We start from the raw sequence: 20,928 nt of genomic DNA, 5'->3' as shown, positions 1-20,928 counted from the left end.
GCATCTACACATCCCTGGGAATAGCAGCCACAGCTTCTAATCCAGAGATCTGGGCTTGATTCCATGCAGCCAGCTGAGGCTAGTCACAGTCCTGTTAGAGCGGTTCTCTCAACAATCTCTCAGCCCCAACTACTTCACAGGATATCAATTAAGGGGAGATTCAGGTGTGTAACCCTGTTGGTCTGAAGTAGGACAAGATGTGAGTCCAACGCACCTTTATGACCAAAGTGTGAGCTTTCAGGCGCATGCACAATTCCTCAGGCAATGGTTGCACGTGGGGTGGACAAACTGTAGCACTCCAGATGTCCATGGACTACAATTCCCACAAGCCCATGCCACTTTCACACTGGCTGTGGCTCATGGGAATTGTAGTCCATGGACATCCGGAGAGCCACAGTTTTGGCCACCCCTGGACTCATTGTTCTGTTGTGGAGAGAGGAAGGGAGGGCGATCACAGGGGTAGTCAAAAGCGGGCTATAAAACGCAACTCTGCTTCTCTTTTCTGACCCCAAACGTTCTCTACTGGGGGGGGCACTGGGGGGGGTCCGGCTGCCCTTTGGACACTGCATGACTGGCAAGCGTGGCCCCCGCAAGCCTGGGAGCAAGGAGGGGGTCCATCCCCGGCGCCCCTGTCCCTGGCAAGCGCCTCCTCCCGGGTCAGATTTCCCCGCGCCGCCGCCGCCGCAGCCTCCAGTTCCGCTTCCCGGGCCGGCTCCTCCTTCCCGGAGCGAGACGTGCCAGGAGCTCGCCTGCCGGTATAAGAGCCGCCGCCGAGGCCACGCGAGGCGATGCCGCGGCCGGAGGTAAGCGGCGTGCGGGGGACGGAAGGCGCCCGGGGCTAGTTCGTGAGCCCCCCGTGCAATCCGAGCCCCGTTGTCCGGGAGGTAAGCCTCGCCGTCGGGGGGGCCTGGGGGTTCCCGTGCGCCCCTGCTTGAGCTGCAAAGTCTCCGGCGGAGCAAGCAGAACCCGTTCACACGTGCGGGAGGAGGACGCGATGGCGATTCGGACGGGCGCCGCCGCTTTGGACTGCAAGGGAAGGGAGGTTTGGAACCTTTTTGGGTTGGCGCAAGAAAAAAGCTTCCTGCTATTAAAGCACCTGCAAGTTTGCGCTGCTGATGCGGCTTAACTCGCTGCCCGGCTGAAGCTGTTGGGGATGCATCTGCCCTTCTAGTGTCCAGCCTTGACATAGTGGTTTCCTTCACGATATCTGCCCCCCCTCCCGGGTCAGCCCCAACATAAGGTAAAGAAGAAGAAGAGTTGGTTCTTATATGCCGCTTTTCCCTACCCGAAGGAGGCTCAAAGCGGCTTACAGTCACCTTCCCTTTCCTCTCCCCACAACAGACACCCTGTGGGGTGGGTGAGGCTGAGAGAGCCCTGATATCACTGCTGGGTCAGAACAGTTTTATCAGAGCTGTGGTGAGCCCAAGGCCACCCAGCTGGTTGCATGTGGGGGAGCACAGAATCGAACCCGGCTCACCAGATAAGAAGTCTGCACTCCTAACCACTACACCAAACTGGCTCACAGGTATCCCCTGTGCAAGCACCGGATCAACGCCAACATATGATAACTTTATAACCTTAGCCCGTTATTCCTGAAAGGCCCTGGAATCTCTTCAAAGTCTTCATTATGCTGTGGACTAATTTATGGCCCTCCCATAGAAGCTGGTTTTTATACCCTGCTTTTCACTGCCCAAAGGAGGCACAAAGCGGCTTACGATCGCCTTCCCTTCCTCTCCCCGCAACAGACACCCTGTGAGCTAGGTGAGAACAGTATCATCAGGACTGTGACCAGCCCAAGGTCACCCAGCTGGCTGCACATGGAGGAGCGGGGAATCAAACCCTGCTCGCCAGATTACAAGCCACCGCTCTTAACCAGCACACTGCACCACAATGTGATTCCTGTTTCATTGTATCTGAGGAAGTGTCTGTGGGCACAAAAGCTTTCACCTTGAATAAGAACTTGGTGGGTCCTAAAGGTGCCCCTGGTCTCAAACTTTATCCCTCTGCTTCAGACCAACACAGCGACCCACCTGAATCTTTCTCCCAGGAGAACTGTTTGACCTGCTCAGTCTTGCTTTGTGTGCCAGTGGCCTGTTTGCCCGCAACGCTTCATGTTGTTTTCCAATAAACTGTAAAGGCACATTCTAAACCCGGAATGTATTTATTTTATTAATTTGTATTTGCTGCTCTCTCTCTGGAGAATCAGGGCAGAATCCACTAACTGCTGTGAAGCAGTCCTTTCTAGAAGAAGAGGAAGAGTTGGTTCTTATATGCCGCTTTTCTCTACCCGAAGGAGTCTCAAAGTGGCTTACATTTGCCTTCCCTTTCCTCTCCCCACAACAGACACCCTGTGAGGGAGGTGAGGCTGAGAGAGCCCTGATATTACTGAAGAAGAGGAAGAGTTGGTTCTTATATGCCGCTTTTCTCTACCCGAAGGAGGCTCAAAGTGGCTTACATTTGCCTTCCCTTTCCTCTCCCCACAACAGACACCCTGTGGGATGGGTGAGGCTGAGAGAGCCCTGATATCACTGCCCAGTCAGAACAGCTTTATCAGTGCTGTGACTGGCCCACGGTCACCCAGCTGGCTGCATGTGTGGGACTGCAGAATCGAACCCATCATTTTCCTTGCTATTTATTTCATATTTTTCTGTGCCACTTTTCTATTGGTTGCTACAGAAATTACCTTGTATCATCGTGTGTTGTAAAATGACGTGGGGATTTTTAGTAGAAAAGTAGTCTGTGGAAAGAAACTAACATTACTTCACAATATTTCCTCTGCCTTAGCTTCCCAGACAGAAGCTTTCGGATATATATTTATATCCTTTTCTTCTTCTGTAGCGCTCAAGGTTGGTGAATGTTGAGGTCTCAGGAGGTCTGTTATCCAGGTGCTGATGTAGGACTGCCAGTCTCCAGTTGGGACCTGGGAATCCCCTAGAACTGCAGCTCATTTCCAGACTACAGTGATCAATTCCTCTGGAGAAAATTGGTGCTTTATGGCATTGTACCTTACTGAGGTCCCTTTCCTCCCCGAATTCCATCCCCAAATCTCCACAAATTTCCCTGTCTCTTGCTGGTGGCCAGGCAGGACCTGGATAGGGATGCCAGTCTTTAGGTGGGACCTGGGGATCCCCTGGTTTTTCCATTCATCTCCAGGCAACAGAGATTAGTTCTCCTGGAGAAAGCGATGGCTTTGGTGGATGGGCTCCATAGCATCGTACTCCATTGATGTCCCTCCCCATCCCCAATCCTGCCTGCTCCTTGCTTCACCCTCAAAAGTCTCCGGGTACTTCTCAACACAGAGCTGGCGACCCTAGATCTGGAATTGCTACACTGATGGGGCTCGGATCTGCTTACCTTCTGCATGGACGCCATGTTGTGTCTCCCCCAACCATAATCTTGGAATTGTTGATGGGTTGTGGTATCCTGATGGCTGGTTCTTGAGCTTCTGCCTGCTCCTGGGTAGCATCCATAGATCATTGGATAAGGTTTTGTGGTAGCCCTATTAAAAGTGATTGGATTTCCCTCTGTGGCGATCTAGTGGCGAGTAATTGATATATAGGGACCATATCAATGCTGTGTGGATGCAACCCTGGTTGATTCTGCCTCGCCACACCTGAACAGCCTTTCCTGCTTCCATTCTTTGAAATGGGGGTGTTGGTATCCAAATTGTTGAATATGAAAAAGGTTAAAGGAAAAAGAATGCTTCAGTGTTGTCTTGGTCTCAGACTGTTTCCGCATGAGGAATCTGCCCCTGGACAGCCTCGGGTTGCTGGCGGGTTTTAGAGCCTCTCCACATGACGTCACCTGCATCCCGAGACTGTCCAGGGACTGGCTCGAGCTTGCCCAAATTTGCCTTGGATGAGGGAAATTGCAAAAATTTCACATCCTGTTGGTGAGCAACCAGAGGAAAGCCCATATGGAGGGGGAAAGGCGCAATAGTCTCTGCATCATTGTCCCGCTCTCGTACCTGCCCTCTCCCCTCCATTTCCTACTCCAAGTACATTTTTTTAAAATGGTGCGGTCCACGTTGCACCGTGACTGCAAAGCTACATTGTCAAAGGTAAAATAAAATCTTCTGCAAAGTAGCTGTGGTCTTTTTGGGATCAGGCAGTCAAAACACAGACCTCTTTGTGTTTTCTGGAGGTGGGAAATGAGCTGGGAAAGAGGGGTGGGGTGGGTGGGTGATCAAGCAGCCTTCTCCCGATCCTACAGGGGTCTGAGCACTACGTTTTTAAGCCAACCATTTACACAAAATGACCTTTTTGGCTCCAGGGACCATGTTCAGCATCTCAGAAATCTACCCAGAAATAAAGTCCAAAAGAACACTACTCCCCAACAAAGGGGGCGGAAATACTGTATTGTTCTAGGCATTTTTCCATAGCAACGCGGCAGTGTTGATTTTTATTAAAAATGCTTCTGTGTTGTGGCATTACCGCACAACAGTCCCACTGTTCACAATCTTTTTCCTGTTGCTTCAGACATGCTTGAATCAATCAATGTTCTAGATCACTGGTTCTCGGCTTTCCTAATGCTTTGGGTTGCCGAGGCTGCCGCAGCAGTGCGGCAGATACACCGTTGGCAGCAGCATCCTCGCCGACCCTCGGGAATAGGGTCGATCGACCCCCATAGGGGTTGCAAGCCTCAGGTTGAGAACTGCTGTTCTATATGGTCTTGCGGAAACTTGAGGAGTGAGTAGAATAATCTGGCCTAACACAGGCAGATTGTGTTGGGAAGGGTGGCCTGTTTTGAGTTATTCCCCAGTTGTCTAAAGCTAGTGGAAACAAAACGTTTTGGGCTGCCAGTTCTGCAGTTCAGGCTCTGAGCATTCCTCAGAAGTTGGTTTGTTTCCTCGTTTCCTGTAATTAATTAGAACACTGTGCCTTGGGGCAATCCCGTAAAGTTTGCTAATCTTTTAAATCTTTCTAACGTACCTCCCTGCCCCCAGCTAACACTTGGCTGTATTGTTAATGCCGGTGCTGCATCAGGATATACACCTCAATACATGTTGATGATTTGCACGTAAGAAATATATTTTAATACCTTTTAAGAAAGTTAACTGAAAAGGAGGCAAGGGAAACATTTTTTTCCACATTCCCTTGCCACAGTTTATTTTTATTTTACGTTATCCTTTGCAAAATTTAGAGGATGAACCAGCAAACTTTAAGTCAAGTGGGAGGATGTGAAAAGCCATAGGGTCAAAAGAAGAGAAAAATATACCTCCAGTGGTACCATATGGTGAGGTTCAACCTACATATTCCATGCAAATGCATGCAATGAGACCCCGATGCACATGTGTTTATTTATTCCTTGGCATTGCTGTTGAGGAGCCTTCCTTCCTTACACTATTCTGAACATTGCATCTTTTTCCTTCCTTCCTTCCTTCCTTCCTTCCTTCCTTCCTTCCTTCCTTCCTTCCTTCCTTCCTTCCTTCCTTCCTTCCTTCCTTCCTTCCTTCCTTCCTTCCTTCCTTCCTTCCTTCCCACCCTCTCTCCTTCCTTCCTTCCTTCCTTCCTTCCCTCCCTCCCTCCTTCCTTCCTTACACTATTCTGAACATTGCATCTTTTTCCTTCCTTCCTTCTTTCCCTCCCTCCCTCCCCCCCCTCTCTCTCCCTCGGGTAAAGCTCAACAACGCTGGGCTTGCATAAGTTGCCCTTCTCTGTATCTGGGCATGAGCTGTCTTGGTTTCAAGTATTTTTCCCCCTGCCACTGTCAGAAAGGACGAGCCCCCATATGACGATCTGCTATTCGCTTGTAAATAGGCTGCTGGGATTAGAAATTAGAAATATTAAAGGAGCACATTGGGTCATAGGATGACGAAATTAACATCACACTGTTTGGTGAGCTCCTTTTTGCAAATATTAACTTTATAGGTTTGCAACGTGCTTTTTTGTCCATAATCTGCCTCAAATGGGTATTTAAACAGCACTGTAAATGTATTATATTTTTCTTTTATTTTCGTAAATGAAGAACAGTTGGGGGAGGGGAAAAATTTCTAAAGGTAAATTTGCTAAAACAACTACAGCTTCACTGATTTTTGGGTGCAGTTTCTATTTATTATTGATTATTGATTATATTTATAATTTACTCTAATGAAGCTTTGAAATAAATGTGCTGTTCTTTTAACTTGGAGCTGGTTTAACTAAATAGTGACTGTTAATTTTAGATGATTTCTTACACCTTGCTCCCGGCATTTTTAGAATCTAAGATCCACATATAATTAAGTCACTTTTCCTTCAAAAATGGCCCAAAATGGTATAGAAATTGTCACTTTTCCTTCAATTAAGTCACTTTTAAGTCACTTTTCCTTCAAAAATGGCCCAAAATGTGTACATTTTAATACAGAGTGATACAGAATACAATCTTTGACTGATTGCACACTTGAGCCTTCTCGCTGCCATTCTTTGACTATATTAATTTAGGACAGGTGTATCCCTCCGATCCAGAGACCTGCTAACAATTCTTTAATAAGCAAACGGTGGAATTTTTTAAAGTCACAACAGTGATTTAAAACATGGTGTAAATCCCTGTGTTTTATTTATTTATTATTGTATTGTATGTTGTGTGTATAGTGTTGTCAGGAGATTCAAGGTTCGTCTGGCAGCCAGGCAAGGGGCATTTGGAGGTGGTTTGCTGTCTCCTGGTGTAGTGGTTAGGAGCGCAGACTTCTAATCTCATGTAATATCAGACCGAGCATTAATATCAGGGTTCTCTCAGCCTCACCTCCTTCACAGGGTGTCTGTTGTGGGGAGAGGAAAGGGAAGGTGACTGTAAGCCACTTTGAGACTCCTTCGGGTAGAGAAAAGCAGCATATAAGAACCAACTCTTCTTCTTCTTCATTAATATCAGGTCTCTCTCAGCCTCACCTCCCTCACAGGGTGTCTGTTGTGGGGAGAGGAAAGGGAAGGCGAATGTAAGCCACTTTGAGACTCCTTCGGGTAGAGAAAAGCAGCATATAAGAACCAACTCTTCTTCTTCTTCATTAATATCAGGGCTCTCTCGGCCTCACCTCCCTCACAGGGTGTCTGTTGTGGGGAGAGGAAAGGGAAGGCGAATGTAAGCCACTTTGAGACTCCTTCGGGTTGAGAAAAGCAGCATAGAAGAACCAACCTTCTTCTCTGTATCATGACCCCTCGTGTTCCTTGGAGGAACTATCACCCAGATCCTTGGAGGTCTCCCATCCAAATACTAGCCAGGATTGGCCCTGAGCTTCTGAGGGGTCAGGCTTGCCTGGGCTATCCAGGTCAATATTTTCTATGTGAACCTGAAAGGGACAAGTCATTCCACTGCAACTTAGCGGTTTTCCTCTTTCTCCTTAGAGGTACCCATTGCAAAACTTCACTTGTGTTAGGAGACTTCATCGTTTTGAAACGACACGAAGCAAGTGAACCATGAAGACGAACTCTGCGATTCAAGCTGCCATTGATCTCACAGCAGGAGCTGTAGGTAAGATGCCACAAAGCAGATGTCCTTAACTTTTTAGAACCTGATATCAGAAGGTTTTGTGTCTTTACCAAGAAGGGGAGAAAAGGCCCTTCTTCACCTGCACAAGGTAGGGTCTAAGGCAGTGGTTCTCAGCCTGGGGGTTGGGACCCCTTTGGGGGTCGAACGACCCTTTCACAGAGGTCGTGGCAGGGCGAGCAGCTTGGCTGGGGGGTGCCGTTACTGTCGCTGCTCCTCCTGAAGGCACCCGCCAATTTATATACAATTTCTATACCATCATGAACAATGGATCTTCATGCCATGGGTCAGTTTTGGTTTAATTTCTGTGAAAGAACATGTGCATAATTTTATGGTTGGGGGGTCACCACAACATGAGAAACTGTATTAAAGGATCATGGCATTGGGAAGGTTGAGAACCACTGGTCTAAGGACCGTTATCCTTGCCCGTGGAGTGTCCAAAAAAGGACGGTTATCCTAAAAAGGACAGCGAGATGATGCGGGTGAGTTTTTGACTTTGCTCTGAGCGTCTCATGCGTGGTTTTCCTTTCAGTGAGAGCCTGGCCCGCACCCAAAGGTAAATGTGTAAGCACTCTTGTGTAATAATTTTCTAACCATTGTTTTTAATTCAGTTAGCGTCGGCTTTTTTTCACGCTCACGCGAGCGTTTCAAACTATGCCACAAGTAAGGCTGAGCCATGAGGGTAACCCAGGAGGAAGGTAATATTTCCGTTGTGAATTCAAATATGTGGGATACTTACTTTCCCACCACAATGAAAACCGTGGTGTTGCTTTCTTAACAAAAAACAAAGCAGCGATCGTTTTCCTTGCAAGGGAAACGGTATTAGTTGGTGTATTTATGGATTGTATTTATTTAATTACCGTATTTGCCGGCGTATAACACGACTGGGCATATAAGACGACCCCCCAACATTTCCACTCAAAATACAGTACTATGGGCCACTATGGGCAGCTATGTCTATCCCAACTGAAGTGCACCCGGCGTATAAGACGACTCCCCCACTTGGAGGCATGTTTTTCAGGGGGGAAAAGTAGTCTTATATGCCAGCAAATACTGTAGTTGCATTTTTAGGCAGCCACTCCTGGCCAGCCAGCTCACATAAAATAAGAATAAAAACAATAACCCTAAAAAGCCACCCACTCTTCTCATGCCGGGCATCCCTTGTTCCCCCCACCCAGATGGCTGATATGACTCCAGATGCCACCCCCCTTTTTAAAGACTAAACGTCTGTTTTTTACAAGTAAAGTTGCAAATATGACCAGTGCTAAAACGGGAGCTCTGCAGACTGCAGGACCTTCTGCTATTTTACCCGTTACATAAAAAGACCAAATCATCGGTATAAGCTACTTCTCCTGAGCAATGATGGCTATATCAGCTGTGTGGGGAAAATTCATTTAAATATATTAGTAACTATTATTACAAGATAAGTTATTAAATGTATTTGTCATTATAACAAAGAACCTTTGGGCAGCTTTGTGGTGGCATAAACCTCTCTGGGCTAAAGAGGCACCTTGTTGTGAAATGTTATCTCCCGAGGAAAAGCAGGTCAACAGACGGGACTGGGGTATGAGTGGAAAGGAAAAAGTATTTATTTTCATTTATTTATAATTCAGTTTATATCCTACCTCTCCCGACCAAGTCGACTCGAGGCGGCTTACAAGAAGATAAAACAGGATAAATCGTAACAATATATAATGTCTGGTTATGCTTACACTAACTACAGTGTGGGGTTAGCACAACGCATAGTGCCTTGTCGGTTGTGCTTCTTGTTCTTGGACACTATGAAGGCCACACCTTGTGAACAGCCTAAAGAAAATTCAGAACTATTGATTCATGCTTTGAACATGCATCTGCCAGGGTTCCCCCCCCCCCCTTAGCATTTCTTCACGCATGAATTTGGTTGGTGCACATAGAATGTTCAGTTAGATCCAGCCCGTGACCTTTTGACCCTTCTGTTTTTTAATTTTAATTTAGTCTTGGGACAGTTCAGATCGAAGATTTCACATACAACATATATGATAAAATAAAATCACAATAAAAATAGTAGATAAAACCTTGACGCACCCCGTTGTCCTGCTTATTTAATTGGTCAGTCCTTCTCTTAATCCACTTTACGGATGTTGTATGTTTCATCTTTCCATCTAATGGTGGGAATACCCCGAAGATGAATGGAGGGAGACCTGTAGATTTTATTGGCTATTTTAGATTATCCTGGCCTAAACCAAAAGCCTGGTGGAAGAGCCCCATTTTGCAAACCTTGTGAAATTTAGGTAGTTCCATTAGGGCCTGATTCTCAATTGGCAACTTGTTCCACCAGGCTGGGGCCACGTCCAAAAAGGCCCTGGGCCTGGTTGAGGTCAGATGCACGTCTTTTGGGCCCGGGACCACACCTGTTGGTATTTGAAGATCTTAAGGTTTTCTGGGGGCATACTGGGAGAGGTCCAAACCTGAACATGGTTTTCTTGCTGAGAATCTGAATTCCTGCTTGTAGAACCGACCTGTGGGAACTCACATGCCACTACCTTTCTCCAAAGTGCTGGAACCCTCTTATTCTTGAGGGCTGATCCTGAGGAGAAAGTTTGTGCCTTTGAGCTTGTCCCCCTGCTTGTTTGGGAAACCTGGAGAAAGAAGCAGGAACAAACACCCCCACTCACATCCAGTACAAGAAAGGTTAATTGGATTCACATTAGTGCTGCCTTGGTGTACACTTTTGGAGAGGACAGCCACAGACCCTGGGCCTCCACACCACACTTGTCCAGCACTAGTTTTGGAAAGTGTGCTGAGCCCTTACTCCCTTTTAGAAACACTGCTGTTTCTCACAAATGGTTTGAAGTAGACTTTCCTCTCAGGAGATGCTATGAGTTGTCCAAGTTGCTCAAGTCCTCACAGGCCAGTTCTAAAGCATTGGGCTTTCGAACTGCAGTTCCACCAGAATGCTATCTCTGAATTTTTATGAGCCCTGCAGGACTGATGGGGTGAAGGTTACCCAGCCAGGATTTACTAGTGTTGCTGTCTCACTGTCAAGAGAAAACAGTGACCTGAAATCCAAAATCAGTTGTGGGGGAGGCTAGCTGGCAGATATATTTGGCCTGACATGGTGACCTCACCCTGCTTCTAAGGTTATTGTTTCCTCACAAGATCCCCTTCAACCTTTAGCAAATCTCTTAAATGTCAGTCAGTGAACTTCAAGGCTGAACGGAAATTGGAGAGGCGCAAGTTTAAGAGCCTCTAATACACTTAGTATTATATTAAAGCAGCCATTTCCAACCTTTTGACCATGGGAGAGCCCCTAAAACAATTTTTCAGGCTTCGAGGAGCCCTGAAGTGATGTCAGCCGGCCATGCCTCTCTGTCACGCCCCCTGGAAATGACATCACCACCTGTGTTAATGGGCAGGCTCAAGGAGGACGGGGGGGGGAGAGAAAGGAGACTGTTTAAGGCAGGAATAGGAATGCAGGTTACACCACCTCCCAGGTGCAGAAATCAGGAGAAAACTCATGCTCAGGAAGGGGAGCAATGGAAGCAGCTAGTTCCCTAACTCAGCCTTTCCCAACTTTTTTGCCATTGTGAAACCCCTGGAACATTCTTCAGGCTTTGGGGTACTCTAGAAATGGTGTGACAGTGCAGAATATGGTTGGGATGCATAGATGTGCACATGCCCACCCAGGGCCCTTCCCCTCCAGGCCCATCACTGCCCATTTTGGGAGGAAGGACAGATCAATATGATCATATATGGTCATGTCACCCAATAAACATTTAACAAATTTTAAAAATATATAAAAATGAATTGTCCCCCACTCATTCATGAAACCCTTTCCAGGGCTGTCAAGGAACAGCCCTGTTGAGAAAGCCTGCCCTAGATTGTGGCCAAGTCCATTAAGGGAGAGACCATGGAATCCTGGTTTGGAATCTCTATGGTGAAGTAAAGGGAATGTATTTGTTCAATTTAAATAAAAGAAGCCGAACCTGTCAATTCTAGAGGCACTAATTTCCAGCACGATGCATCCTCGTTTTCAGTTCGCTTACTCTCAAGCTCAGTTTGCAAACACTGTGAAATCACAGGGCCTTCTAAAGCTGTCGGCTCACTTTTTTCATGCAGGGGGTACAGCCTGCGTGGTGACTGGCCAGCCATTTGACACTGCCAAAGTGAAAATGCAGACATTCCCGGCCATGTATCGAGGTCTTGTGGACTGCTTTGTGAAGACGTACAAGCAAGTAGGATTTCGAGGGTTCTACAAGGGGACCACTCCAGCTCTTGTTGCAAACATAGCCGAAAACGCAGTGCTCTTCATGTGTTATGGCTTTTGCCAGCAAATTGTCAGGCGGATTTTTGGACTGGACAGGAAAGCACAACTGAGGTTAGTGACTGCTCTTTAAAAAAAATTCCTAAGCAGCTGACTCAGTTCAGCGTTCTTCAAGCATTGTTGCTGGAGAAAAAGATTGGTACGGTGGTGACAAGTCGGCAGCCCCTCTCCACTGTGGGGCTGGACTGGATGGCCCTGTGTAGTCTCCTCCAGCTCTATGTCATTCTGATTCTGCACTTCGTCAAATATGGGATATTGTCTTCCTTTCTGGACCGCTAGGGCCGGCTTCTATAACGGTACCTCTGAGGGGCAGTCCTTGAAGACAGTCCAGAAACCAAAGTGGTGGAAGATGCAGCAAATCAGCATTTGATTGGAGCCAATCAATTTAACATGTATCCTGGAATATCTTCATTGTTATTTTATTTCCTCAAGTTCAGTTAAAAGGTGCTGGTTCTTATCTTTAATGCCCTTTGTGAATGGAACCAGGGCATCATAATGGCAGCAGATATCTCAGCTATACCCCTCCGTATCAGTCTGAGTTAAGCATCCGTAACTACAGATAATTTAAGGCTGTGTAAAGTACCTTTCTCACCTTCGTGATTGCCGCATTAAGCTGTGACCATTTGAAACATATTGTTTAAAGGTCAGTTAATAGCAAGCAGCTAATGCTCTAATCTGTTTCCATAAAATAAATCTGAGCTATGCACTTGATTTTTAAGGACTGTGACCTGGAGTATGAGGAGTTCTATAACATGAAAATTCACATCACTGAATTAATTAGGCTCCCTCTCCCTGCTTATGAAAAGAGTTGATTATGCGTGCGGCCCCCAAGCAGAAATAACTGCTCACGTTTGGTGAAGTTTATTCCCAGGAAAGTGGCCTTATGATTGCATCCGTTGTGCCCAAAATATACCAAATTAGTTTTGGCACACATTTGTTTTTAAGGTATAATGAAGAAGGGTTGGTTCTTATATGCCGCTTTTCTCTACCCAAATGAGTCTCAAAGTGGCTTACAATCGCCTTCCCTTTCCTCTCCCCACAACAGACACCCTGTGAGGGAGGTGAGGCTGAGAGAGTCCTGATATTACTGAAGAAGAAGAGTTGGTTTTTATATGCCGCTTTTCTCTACCCAACGGAGTCTCAAAGCGGGTTACAACCGCCTTTATCAGCACTGTGGCGAGCCCAAGGTCACCCAGCTGGTTGCATGTGGGTGAGCAGGGAATCAAACCTGGCTCACCAGATTAGAAGTCCACATGCCTAACCACTACACCAAGCTGGCTCTCCATAATGTTGATTATGTTACAACATGATACTTTGTTATAATGTCGCAACATTATAACATGGGGACAAAACAAGCAGCAAGGTTGCAATTGCCCATCCATGGCATTCCTCTCCTTTATTTTCTTTTTGGTGGACAGGTTTGGACACCACACGCGTACTATTTCTTCATTATCCATCACACACACCCCCCCCTTGCTGCTTGGCTTCCCCTATAGCTCTGTGTGTGTGTGTGTTTTTAATAGTGTTATATCACTACAGAAGTACATGAAGACACATTTAGCATGTTTCATAATTATTGAATTAATATATCCAGTTTGATGATCGCCAGTCATTTTTCATAGTTGGCAACTAAGGAGGAGCAGGCGACCTCTGAAACAGCAGCAATCATGCTATTCCCTCCAGTATAGCTTTCTAACAAACATATTGTTATAATATTACTGCATATATGCAAAATAGAAAAAAGGAGTTTCTGTTGTTGACAAAGCACATGACAACAGGGACACACAGCCCATTTCCAAAGGCAGCAGGAACACACAGGGAAGGTCGGATCGGAAGTCAAGAAAAAATCTCCCCCCCCCCCCCCAAATAAATATCCTTTTGCAGAAAGGGCACTGCAGAGTTGGAGCATCAGCTGGAAACAGAGGCAATACTGTGGTGCAGAAAATGTCCGGGTCTCTTTCAGTGTTGATTCTGCGTTGGAAGCCAGATGCCTTGATTTACAACCCGCCCTGCTTTTTACTACTTTCCCCTGCAGAAAACTAAGAACGCTGGTAGCAGCAGACTCCTGTTGTTTCACAGAGCTAATGCACAAGGAAAATGAAAAGTGTGCATGGATGGCCAGCCACAGCAGAAAGCAGAGCTGTGGCTGGAGGCCCCTGGCTCTCACATCCCAGATACGATTTGTCTTTCTTGCAGTGACCTTCAAAACGCAATGGCCGGTTCCTTTGCATCTGCCTTTGCCACCTTGGTCCTTTGCCCCACAGAGCTTGTGAAGTGTCGCCTGCAGGCCATGCATGAGATGAAGCTTTCAGGGAAGATCGTACAAGGACACAAGTAAGTCTCCCATACCTCCGCAGGAAAGCTGTTGCCTTAAAGCCCAGTTCTTGGACTTTTTGAGGCCAGTCTGCACAGCATGCTGCTTCTGAAGGAATAAATTACAGTAGTTTCTGTATCCCGAAGCCATTGAGAAGCTCATCCCCTATATCAGGAGTGGCCAAGCTTGTGGCTCTCCAGATGTCCGTGAACTACAATTCCCATAAGCCTCTGCTGTTGACGGGCTTGTGGGAATTGTAGTCTAGACATCTAGAGAGCCACAGTTTAGCCTCCCGTGCCCTAAATGGACAGATGTCTCTGCCTCTAGATGGAACCCTTTTATGGGTTGCTACCTGTCTTGATCGTATCCAAAGCAGTAGCATCTCTAGGGCGTATTCTGTAGTCACTGCTGGAGTGGGGGCATGAGGACTCCGGCAGGCTGGTTGGTGGCCCTTCCTTGATGAGGAAACCAACAGACGACCATTCAGTAGTAGGATCAAACCAAGAAGCAAAACACTTGAGTTGAGGCTTCCAGGTCAGTTGTGATAAGAGCAGCTGTTTATTCAAAACAATGGCTGAAAACCACAGCGGTTGAATTGGTTTTTCGATCAGCTTCCTCAGCTACCAAGATCTGAAAGCAATCCAGACTTTTGGTCACTTCCTAGAATATGTTCTGTTAGTAGACCAGGTCCCCCCCACAAGGTACAAGGGTAGTCATCCTGTGGTCCTCCACATGTTCATGGACTACAATTCCCATGAGCCCTTGCCAGAAAGCGCTAGCAGGGGCTCATGGGAATTGTAGTCCATGGACATCGGAGGACTACAGGTTGACTACCTCTGTATACTATAGAATTGTATCTTAACTCGGAAACTTTTCTTGATTGCTTTTGGGTACTGGCTGCTGAAGAAGTCTGTCGAAAAACCAATTCAACCAGTGTGGTTTTCAGCCGTTTGGAATAAGGTTACTTTTATCACAACTGACTGCAAAGCCCCAGCTCAGTGTTTTGTTTTTTGGTTGCCTCCCCACTTTGGGGCAGGTGAGCTGCCCAATAGAGGAGATATGTGAAGTGGGCAGGCTGGGGCAGCACCTGCTGGTGCACACCTGGTTCCCTCCCTCCCACCAGGTGCTGGTATCCGATAGACCACGGTGAAGCAGAATCCCAGGTTGGGTTTTAATTTGGACATCGTGGTGATGTGTGCCTGCAGCTGCTGTGGGTCTGGAGAGGGGCAAGCACACCTCCTCTTCCCCAAATGAGCAGCAGGCAGAGGCTGGCAGCTATATGTACTACCTGCAGGCACAACTTTAGTGAAGAGCAAGCCTGGGCATAGCCACACCCTGAAGGGGCGGTGCCAGAGCCTCTGTCTGGCACCCCAGCTGGCCAGTGACTTCCATAAACTTGCGCCAAGGTAGCTGAGCACACACTCCGCCAGCTGCAGAGCCCACCCAGGTATGCTACCTAACCATGCATGCTGCCCCTGCGTCACCGTGCTTCCCACAGGTGCCAAAAAGGCTAGGTGTGTCTCTGATCCAAATGCTCTTCCTTTGTTTTCATCCCCAGCTTAGCCCTTTCTGGCCCTTTCTTAACTTCCTATTCATGTCCCAATGTTCACTTCTCTACGCAGGGGGAAGCCATGAGGAAGCCTTCTCGTTCTGAGTTTGTAACTCTCTGTTATGGATACTTTGGCTGTGTTTTTTTTCTGCTTCATCTATGAGGTCATAGCAAGTGTAGTAAGTACTTTGCAGTGTAGTCATAAAACACAATTAACACTCTTCTTAGCCCCTTGACTTCAGCGGATGGAGGAGGAGTAACTGCACTTAGAGGTTTACTGTAAGCCACACAGATGAAAGCGACAGGGGATACCTGGGTGGCCAGAATGATAACAAGTTTATCCTTATCGCCTGCCCTTCCCAGTTGGCTCAGGGCAGGTGACAACAGGCATGCCCATGGAGTAGACACGTTTTCACAACTTTCCCCAGTACCTTAGCAAAGATAATGACCAGTTTTACATTCAGCTTTGATGCTGACTTGCTAGAGGACTCAAGCCATCAATCTATTTTGCATCAGAAGGTTAACAAGCAGAAAATTGCAGAAAAGATCATCAGGGGGACAGAGTACAGGTGGCCAGTCTGTCAACTTCTCCGCATATTTGCTTCACAACTACTCATAGGTAGTGCAGGGGATTGGACTAGCTGACCCAGGAGTTCCTTTCCAACGCTATGATTCTAAGTCACTTTTTCTTCATATGCACATGTCATAAACACTTCAAAATAAAGCTGAAATGCATCTTTGGAAATGTACATTCCTTAATCTCCCCTGTGCCCTGTTAGTAGTGAATGCCAGAAATGGAGCTGGAAATTCCCAGTTCTGGCTCTTTGCAAAGAAATCTCATTGCTCTTCACCAGTTTGGTAACGACTTGGTCCTCAAACCTGTTTCTGTTTGGTTTGCAAACTGCACTCTGTCCTTAACCATCTTTGTTCCTCTTCTAGCACAGTTTGGTCCGTGGTAAAAGGCGTTCTACAGAGGGATGGTCCCCTTGGATTTTACCGTGGCCTTTCCAGCACTTTGTTACGAGAACTCCCTGGCTATTTTTTATTCTTTGGGGCCTATGAAATGAGCCGGACATTTTTTTCTTTTGGGAGGCCAAAAGAGGAGTTGGGTAAGTTCTGGCTTCTTATAATGCTGACGAACAAGCTATTCTGCTGTTAAGTGAGCAGAACCTGATGAAGTATCTTGTGCTTCCCAGTGTTTAAACCTAAACTCTCTGTCTTGCCATTCTTCCTTCTGAGAAAGAGGCTTCTCCAAAAACATTTGCGTGCAGGTAAGGAAGCGTTAGGAACCCAAAGGTTGAACTTCAAAAACAATTTTTAGAATTTTCAAATATTATATACACTGCAAACACGCCCACCCCACTGGGACATCAGTAAGCGTTTACTTATTGTTCTCCCCAGTGTTCATAATGTTGTTATTATTGTATTATTATAAATTGAGTTATTTGTACTGTTCCTGTTTGATGCAATCCGCTCTGAGCCTTTGGGGACAGCGGTATATAAACAGAATAAATCAACATATTAAAAACATAGACCAACGTAGAACGGACCAAACGCGTTTTGACCCCGAGGAGTCTTCCTCAGTGGTCAAATTATTGCGAGGAATGCACTCATGTATAAAATCAAAATCAAAAGGCTTGCTGGATGGCAAAGAAAAATCTGTTAGGTGCTGCTGCTCCTCCAACTAGTCTTTCTAATGTAAAAGGTATCTGGTTTGGAGCGTGCCAGCTCTTCACTTCTTATCACAATTTTATGCAGAAGTGGTATTGTCATAGCAAAAGCCAGCATGGTGCAGTGGTTAAGAGTGGTGGCCTCTAATGTGGAGAACTGGGTTTGATTCTTCACTCCGCCAGCAGTCAGCTGTGTGACCTTGGGCCAGTCCTAGTTCTCTCTGAGCTCTCTTAGCACCATCTCAAAGAGTGTCTGTTGTGGGGAGATAGATTCAAGTGGGGAGTTGGGTTGGTCTGAAGCAGCAGAGTCCAGGAGCACCTTTTAAGACCAAAGTTTTATTCAAGGTGCGCACATATACTTCCTCAGATATACTGTCACAGTACTTGAATAAAACTTTGGGCTTAAAGGTGCCACTGGACTCTAAATTCTGTTGTAGGGAGAAGGGGAGGCAGCTATAAGCTGCTTTGAGACTCCTTCGGGAAGTAAAAAGCGGGGTACAAAAAAAGCTCTTCTAAAATGATGCCCATGTCTTAAAATTTGCTTTTGCTTCAGTGGATTCACAAGCATTGAAGCCCTGACCTGGATGGCCCAGGCTAGCCTGATCTTGTCAGATCTCAGAAGCTAAGCAGGGTCACCCTCGTTAGGAATTGGATGGGAGACCACCAAAGAAGTCCAAGGTGGCTATGCTGAGGCAGACAATGGCAAACAAGCTCTGTCCATCTGTTGCCTTAAAAACCATGGGGGATTGCCATGAATCAGCTGTTGCATGATGTCATTTTCTACCACCACTAATAATTGGAGGAGGGAAAAGATGCCAGAAGTGTCAAATCCTCAACTGGTATTCAGGGGGAATTTTCTCAAACCACCCCATCACATCTGTTACCACCATGACTTGGCCTTCTCCTCCGCTTGGTCTTACAGGTCCTGTAGCACTGATGTTCAGTGGTGGCTTCGGCGGCATCTGCTTGTGGACGGCTGTCTACCCGATTGATTGTATCAAATCTAGAATCCAGGTGCTTTCCATGGCTGGAAAACAAGCAGGCTTCATGGGGACGTTTGCAACTGTATTCCAGAAAGAAGGTTAGAGTATAAAACAGGCACCCCCGAGACACAAGGAAGGGATGAACATCTCAGAACCTGGGGAGCTAAGACTACAACAACAGGCTGTACTGCAAATCCTCTAGTCAACCTGTGGTCCTCCAGATCTTCATGGACTACAATTCCATGAGCCCCTGCCAGCAAACGCTGGCAGGGGCTCATGGGAATTGTAGTCCATGGCTATCTGGAGGACCACAGGTTTACTCCTCCTGCTCTACAGCAGCCATTCTCAATGGGGGCCATATGGCCTCCTGGAGTACACCTTGACACGTTCGAAGGGGCCACAGATAGAGAAATGTCCGAAGGGGAGCCAAAATCGGGGCTAGTTAACTGAACCAGTGAACTACCCTTTTTGTCACTTATGACATTAATTGCTACAAAGTCTAACCTTTGTCAAGGAAAAGAAAAATCATGTAATCCGTTACTTTGTGCTTGCTCAAATTAATGCATTCAACGGAGAGAAAAAATGCACATGCCCCTCTTGGTCAAATGATCTAGAAATCTTTGTGTAAATATAAGACAAAGTATGTTGAGTGTAATTATTTCGCTCCTGGCTTAGGTCTTTTTAGTGTAGCTCATTGCTTAAGCAGCCAGCCTACTGCGCGGGGGGGGGGGGGGGGAGGCTGGAATCTGAGAAAGGTGGCCAAAAGAAGGTTGGAAATAGCTGCTCTACAACTGAGACATATTTTACCATATCTACCCATCTCTCCCCAGTCAAGTATCCTAATCTCCACCCTGCCCCTGGTTGCCATGCCAATACAACTTGCTTCCTTTAGACTGCCATACTGAGGTATACATTTAGTCCTCCAAAGAATTCTTGACATTCCCAGTCATTGCATGTATGGGCCAAGTTAGAACCATAGAGTTGAAAGGCTATCTAGTCCAACCCCCTGCTCAATGCAGGATCAAGCTCAAGCATCATTGAGAAGCACCTGCCCACATGGATGAGATCATGAATGTTTTACGACCTACAGTATTAATCCCCCACCACAAGCTTTAGTCCCAAGCTCTGTAGAGGAACTTGGCTTGATTTTTCTGGTGCTCTGTTTCAAGTGTTGTATGGAAAGGGATTGAAAAAATACCTAAAAGTAATTTCCCCCTGAACACTTGTTCCCACTTGTTATCCAACCACTAAAGATCCTGTCCCACCATTTCTTCTTTCTCTTCATTTTGCCTTGATGCAGTCCTGTTTCTTTTCAATGATTTATCTGGGCCAAGGGATAAGTTCTGGGAAAGGGGTTCCAGCAGGGGTGGGGGTTGCTTAGTACTTGGTTTTGCCCACAGGAAGAAATTCAATCTTCGATTTCGATGCACAGAAGGGAAGAAACAGCTGTATTAATACTAACTCTTGTCCACAGGTGTGTTTGCCTTGTACTCCGGCCTGAAGCCGACTCTGATCCGTGCGTTCCCAGCCAACGGTGCCCTGTTCCTAGCCTACGAGTACAGCCGCAAGCTGATGATGAACCAGTTTGAACAGAACTGAAGCTCTTACTGAAGGTCTATGTCATTGCACACGTTTATAGGTCAATGCAGGAGGGATCATGTGGACACAAGTTAACACTAGCGGTCAGACTTCTGCTGATTCAAGTTTTAATAAACACCCTATGTTTTTCTAAAGTATTTGTGCAGCTTCTTGACATAAGAGAACAGGAAGTCTTTGTAAGCCGTCTCAACAGTAACAGAGTCCATAATGTCATACTCCCTGGGGGAAAACTGCAGAAGAAATCTGTGAACACCTTAGAATAGGTGAAATCAGACAGCAGTGGTGTTCTGAAGCAGCATTAATTGCCTTTATAAGAATTCGGGGGGAGGGAATGACGTTCCAATTACAAGTCATTCTTGTGCCTGTAGACTGAGGGGGCAGCTCAACCAATACAGCTGTTATTAATGACATCCAAGCAACTGACTAGTTGGCTTCTGTGCACATCAAGGGCAACACGTGCTCCAATCTCTTCCAGCTTTGTTTAGTTTGTATGTAGCATAAGAGCAGAGATCTGTCGTGTAAGGGTAGAAGGATGCCTGGAAGGAGCACGACAACAAGCAAGCCGCTTGTTGCCCCCTGAAACAGAACACCCCCCCCCAACATTCCAAAATCTAATTAACTCCACAGAATCTGAGCCCAGGCTACCCTCTGATCCTCCCAGTGGGCAACAAATGGGCACAGGTACTCAACTCAAGACGGCCCAGGCTAGCCTGACCTCAGAAACTAAGCCAGGTTAGCCCAGATTAGCACTTCAATGGGAGACCACCAAGGAAGACTGGGGTTTGCTCCACAGAAGAAGACGATGGCAAACCATGTCTCTCACCAACAGCGTTACTGTCAGTCAGCCGTAACTGGCCAGCACTTTACACACAGAGCCAAGAGCACCTATTTCCATCCCAGTGCAAGGTTTCAAAATTTGCATGCATTCTATCAGGGAGCTGGTGCCAATACGTTTTGGGCTAAACTCTCAGCTCACCCTGAAGGTTCTCCTTGATGAAAGTCACCTAAAACAGATCCTGCAGTCTATTCTCCTCAACCCCAAGCATTCAACA

The 20,928-nt window shown here is 46.6% G+C and overlaps 1 protein-coding gene across 2 annotated transcripts; it reads left to right on the top strand.

Annotated features, from left to right (window-relative positions):
• Positions 1-709: 709 nt before the first annotated feature.
• SLC25A15 (solute carrier family 25 member 15) lies at positions 710-20,010 on the top strand. 2 transcript variants are annotated; one of them, XM_077312349.1, is made up of 7 exons: positions 710-884; positions 7,317-7,443; positions 11,557-11,815; positions 13,958-14,095; positions 16,564-16,733; positions 18,217-18,375; positions 19,752-20,010. In XM_077312349.1, exons 2-7 carry the CDS (start codon positions 7,389-7,391, stop codon positions 19,874-19,876), a joined length of 906 nt encoding a protein of 301 aa, XP_077168464.1. In that variant the 5' UTR covers positions 710-884; positions 7,317-7,388; the 3' UTR covers positions 19,877-20,010. The 2 variants fall into 2 exon arrangements, with proteins under 2 accessions (XP_077168464.1, XP_077168472.1); XM_077312357.1 differs by having other exon boundaries at positions 785-803; positions 7,319-7,443.
• The last annotated feature ends 918 nt before the right edge of the window (positions 20,011-20,928 follow it).

Source organism: Paroedura picta, chromosome 1 (genome assembly GCF_049243985.1).
Source record: "Paroedura picta isolate Pp20150507F chromosome 1, Ppicta_v3.0, whole genome shotgun sequence".
Classification (NCBI taxonomy): domain Eukaryota; kingdom Metazoa; phylum Chordata; class Lepidosauria; order Squamata; family Gekkonidae; genus Paroedura; species Paroedura picta.
This window is presented reverse-complemented; position numbering and strand designations above follow the sequence as displayed.